General features: G+C 40.6%; 1 protein-coding gene across 3 annotated transcripts; it reads right to left on the bottom strand.

Moving 5' to 3' along the window:
• Window positions 1–200: 200 nt before the first annotated feature.
• LOC125517280 (shewanella-like protein phosphatase 1) lies at window positions 201–5,033 on the bottom strand. 3 transcript variants are annotated; one of them, XR_007287534.1, is made up of 11 exons: window positions 4,694–5,032; window positions 4,276–4,379; window positions 3,113–3,226; window positions 2,828–3,043; window positions 2,441–2,576; window positions 2,122–2,294; window positions 1,907–1,998; window positions 1,754–1,823; window positions 1,312–1,413; window positions 995–1,118; window positions 201–591 (listed from the first exon to the last, which is right to left on the bottom strand). XR_007287534.1 is itself a non-coding variant. In XM_048682462.1 (10 exons), the coding sequence occupies exons 1-9, from the start codon at window positions 4,896–4,898 to the stop codon at window positions 1,327–1,329; spliced, it is 1,197 nt and encodes a 398-aa protein (XP_048538419.1). In that variant the 5' UTR covers window positions 4,899–5,033; the 3' UTR covers window positions 201–591; window positions 1,312–1,326. The 3 variants fall into 3 exon arrangements, 1 of the variants encoding a protein (XP_048538419.1); XR_007287535.1 differs by lacking the exon at window positions 1,312–1,413 and having other exon boundaries at window positions 4,694–5,033; XM_048682462.1 differs by lacking the exon at window positions 995–1,118 and having other exon boundaries at window positions 4,694–5,033.
• Window positions 5,034–5,288: the final 255 nt, after the last annotated feature.

Here is a 5,288-nt window from a genome sequence, read left to right as displayed (position 1 = left end):
GAACATGTGCGTTATTTGGTCTACTGCACTTTGGTTCAATCATTTGTGTTATGGTTGTCCATTGCACATGGTTTGTTTTTCTGGACTGTGTCGAACGTAATTTTTGCATAATTTATTCCATGCAATAAGCAAATTGGTCAGAATTTTAATTTGAACCTAGACCCACAACATAATTCATATCAATCAAACATACCCAAACATAACAAATGGTCAACCACCATTGCATAATTAATGGATATCACAATAGCACCATAGCATACATATACAAGTGGCACAGTAGCAGTACTCATTTGACATCTAAAATCTTTAACATCATCAACATCATAGACGGTAACATTCTAGGTGAAGACCTGCTGGGTTGTTGGCGAAGCAGAAAAAGCGAAATGCCCATAGTGTGGTCTCCTCCATGCGTATGGCACACACAACTTCACTCCAATTCCTATGGATGAGTGCCCGGCTGTCCTTCGCCTTCTTGATGAACACTTGAAGATGATAACAGTGCTGTTGCTCATAATTTATTATTATGTCCCTTGCCTCATTAGCAAGCCGATGCTTTGCGATGTAAGACTGAGTGAACAGTCCTGGAAAGCACTGAAAAAGAAAATATTCAGATATTTGTTGTCCACACCCTCCCTTACCCCCCCCCCCCCCCCCCCCCCCCCCCCCCCCCCCCTGTGCATTCGAAGGTGCAGGAAAACCCAAACCTTGGGTGCTGAATACATCAATCTTTAAATATCACTCCGTTTTCTGCATTTGCTTTAAGATATAGCATGATCACTTTCATGTATTCTGGAGTTGTTCTTGCTAATTGTAACTTACACACTCAGGTTTTACATGGTGGATTCAATCATCGAATTCAAATTGGCTACTTTTGGAGACCTTATATTTCAGTAGGGGCATAGAATGAAAAGTAATTTCAAGTTTGTGAAGTTAGATGATTGAATCACATAAGTTCAAAGAGGTATGCAGTTTTGTCAACAGAAAATGTACTAACCGTTATGGAAAGCCGGTTGGTATCTTTTGATGTATATATGTCCTGAAGAATTTAGTCAACCGGGTGTCCACCCAAAACTGTCTTGTATAATATCTTTCCCAGTAAAATGCTGCCTATTATATACCTGCAATAGCGTACTTATTTCATTCATGAATTTTTCAGGCATGCAAGCAATAAACAAAAATGAAATTTGTAGGTTTCCTGTAACAAATTATTGTCCCAACAAATAATGAAAACTCCTATTTTTGCAGATTCTTCAAAGAATAATTTACCCAGTTTTGGAGATTAAGAGGAGAGATGAATTTAAGAGTTCTTACATAAATTTCGAGGTATCATAAATAGTCCAGCACTTCCATCTCATCATATGAGCCCCTCTGGCCCTTTATAACTCTTGGTCTGTCATTGACTATTTCTAGGACCTAGCCATTAGAGTTGAAAATCAGAAACCAAAAAATGTTTTGTCCAAAATCCTTATCATTAGAGAATAAGGAAAACATGTTTATGTGCATCAACATATTAAATTTTACTACTCAAACAGGCTTAAATTTTCGAGAAATCAAGTCATTTCTTCATTAAAACTGGAAAAATATCATGATGTTACTGCAGATAGTACATATATGATGCGGCTACAACAATTAACCACAGCATGGATTTAGCAAATTAATCCTAACGTAGCAAACACTAAATGTTTGTAGAAGAGCACACTACTTAGGACAAAACATGGGATGTCATGAATTAGGCCAAAAGGAATAAATTTACCTCTGGTCTCGAATGCAGTACACCATAAGACATGCCCACATCAACACACCAAACTTTACCATCACATTTGCTGGGAACAAAGAGACAGTCATCTATAGCTTATTTGAGAAAATATTGGTATCTTGTCTTTACCCAATTTAGAACAATGTATACCAGTTCACTCCACGAGTCTGGGGAGTGTGTCCGACGACCATTCCTTTAGCTCCAACAGATTTCAATGTTTGTTCAGCGATAATAGAAGATAGCTGAAACCAACAAAAATATTTGTATGATAATTATGTTAAGCATGTGACAACAGTTCTGTAACTAGCAAACATTTTCCATGGTGAAAAATGAAACCATATGTTTAGTGGGTTGGATCTTCTCACATCCCAAGAACGCCGCGTCCTTTCGACTGAATCTTGAGAGTACAAACGAGTCCATACTACACTGTCATATCCTCTGGTAGCTATGAAGGGGAGATCGGTATCATCGATGTCTTCACTTGAACATTGCATCCAATTCGATACTTCCTTGTTGATGCGTTCGATCCCGTATTCAACTATGGAGTGGAAATGGACTTAGAATCTTAGATAACACTTACAGAAATATGTGATATCAACTGGAACATATTAGGTGATCTGTTTTATATTAGAAGCGGAATTGTAAATGCCGAGCTCAAATCACACGATCTCTTGAGCGACTCACCATGATGGGGAAGAAGGCCACCATGGCAAAACATCCAGTCATTGACATTCAGGACAACAGGATGTCGTGCCAATTCGCAAGCTAATGGTCCACCTTGCTTAAAAAGTGATGCTCTTGCAGCGAACCCTTTATTTTTCTGTCTTGGCATTTGGAGGGAAATGTCTCAGAAGCAGATGAGAATACATCATTACTCATTTTTTGAAGGCTATTCATCGAATGAAATGCTGCTGGTTATTTCTTTTATTTTCATTTTGTTGTGGATTTGGGATGTACTTACCGATGTAGTAAAATTGGAAATGTACATATTACAATATGAACATTGTACATTCGAATGTGGTTAATTGAACAAGCTCAATCATTCTTCATTGACAGTCAATGCTTTGTTACCTTGACAAAGTTCAAAGGAAGCCAGTCACCATTAGGCGACACCCGATATTCTTCCTTCCACTTTTGAGAAACATTAACCCAGTTGAGGAAAGCATCATCCCACTCGCCATCAAATTCCTCCAAGTATTCCAGGAAGCGTATACACTCATCAAATGATCCTGGATCGACGTACCGGAAATCGCCTTCCACATTCATGGTTTCATGATTTCCGTTTACCTAACATTTTTTTTCTTAAGTATTACAATGTTGTAGAGTACTTAGAAGGACATGAAGTAATGGTCAAACCTGAAACACAGCACCGCCTTGAGATTTTGCTTGCACATTGAGTGAACTCAACAGGGACAGTATTGCGATTTCATCTTCTCCACGGTCAAGGATATCCCCAACTTGAACCAGAACCTGTACACAAGCACATCACACACATTTCTAAAATAAAAAAAAAAGAAGCACATCACACATTTGTCTAAAAGGTTCAATTTTAAACACACTCCACCTGAGAGCAGTAGAGAACACAGACACAGTATGCTAAAGTAGTGCTTGGTTCGGCTTGAAGCCTGACTATGAAACGTCCATATTAACCATACATTTCCAAAACCGTTTAACCTGAACTCTTGTCCGATTTTTAATAATGTTTTGCATTTCTTGCCTTTCAAAAATATTAGAAGTTTCCTGTATGTAGGAAAATGCTATGAAACAGTAACCTGCATAACATCGTCCCAAAATATGACTATTTTTATCCAGTGAAAAACAAAAGAACTTGCGTTTTTGTATGGAAGGAGAATGATCATATTGGTAGAGGAAATTACTATAGCAGGTTTTTTTTGGAACCTTAGATAGGCAAACAAAGGCCCAAACCTTATCCATTACGGTGGTTTTGGACCTCTGAATTTCGAAATTTTTGAAAGTGTTACTGGGAGCAAGGACTGCTATAGAATGAGAACTTGCAAAGATTCATTAATAATAATATTATTTATGTCATAAACAAAAAATGCAAATGTAATCTTTATCTATTGTCATTTTTCCTGCATACACAAAGCCATATTGTTTTGAACTCTGTGGGTTATAGTTTCAGAGCATTCCCTATATCTATGATATTTTATAGTTTTGGGAAACCCCAAAATGCATAATCATTAACCAAAAGTGGATTAGAGTTCAGGTTAAACAGTTGTAGAACATTCAGAATTAAATATAGATACAAACTTTAGGATTTTAGTCTAACCAAGCACCACAATTCAGGATTCAGAATGGACCATTGTCTATTCTTAACAAGACCATTGTCTATTAAAAAACGGTAAAAAGCTAAGATGCCCTACATTTTGGCAAGGAGATTACGAAGGCTATTCTACAAGAAAGCGCTATCTAGCCAATCCCTTAACAAGAGCCTAGAAATGGAAATCTTAAAAGAAACGGATAATAGAACTTCAAATATGGTGTAAACATAGCAGTACCGTCTGCCCGCCTGTCCATACATGACAATCTGATTCCGTGCTCAGGACACCGGCCATCACCAGTGCAGCCCTCGTTTGGTGGAGATCACCATGGAGGTCGCCAACTGCAACGCAAAGTACTTGTTCAGATCACATATTACTATGAAAAACCAATGTCAATCAATTTTCAAAACACAAAGGCCAATTTCACTTGGTCTCTAACTCTCTATTACTGTTACTCTTCTTCTTTTCTACTGGCACCAAATTAATTAACCAAAGAGATGATCGAGCACATCTGCACATGTGTGATTAGGCAGGATACTGGCAAGCACAAGCATGCGGTTGCAAATGGCTCGGCGCTTGGCCGTTGAACGAATACACAGAGCTGTCTATTTCTTCAGAACGAAAAAAAAAAGCGAACAGACGATAGTATACGTACCAGCGACAATGCGGCGGCCGGGGGCGGAGACGAACGTGGGCGGGTCCCCGGAGACGATGATCGGTCCCCCGGCTGCCGCCGCGGCGCGGCAGGAGAAGGAGCCACCGTCTCTGTGCTGCCTGCTAGGACAGACGACAGAAGACGAGGGGCTCGGGCCGGAAATGGCCGCCGTGCGCAGCCGCAGCCTGAAAGGAAGGACGGCCATGTCGCGGCAGGTGGCGGCGGCTCCGTGTACGTGGCTGCCAGTCGGCCAGGTGAGCTAGAGAGAGAGACGAGAAGATGAGCGTGCGCGTGCGTACGCTGTAAAAAGCGTGGAGTGAAAGGGCTCCGGCTCCGCGGCTCGTCCATGATCTTCTTCTCAGCCAGTCATTTGCGGATGACTGTCTTCGCCCGCCACACCGCGTCGGGTGCCGGGTGCCGGCCTGGGCCACGAAGCCACACACCCTCTCTCGATGTCTCATGGGCTTCTCATCTCTGTTTCTCTCCCTCGCAGCCTACTTTCTCGGGATTCCCTGAGTAAAAAAATTGAGGGCCTCTTTGATTCGCCGGATTTGTAAAATGCAGAAATCTCTACTTTATTTGCTTAAAAAGAATG

This window comes from Triticum urartu, chromosome 6, assembly GCF_003073215.2.
Source record: "Triticum urartu cultivar G1812 chromosome 6, Tu2.1, whole genome shotgun sequence".
Taxonomy (NCBI): domain Eukaryota; kingdom Viridiplantae; phylum Streptophyta; class Magnoliopsida; order Poales; family Poaceae; genus Triticum; species Triticum urartu.
Note: the sequence above shows the minus strand (reverse complement) of the source record. Positions and strands in the feature narration are given on the sequence as shown.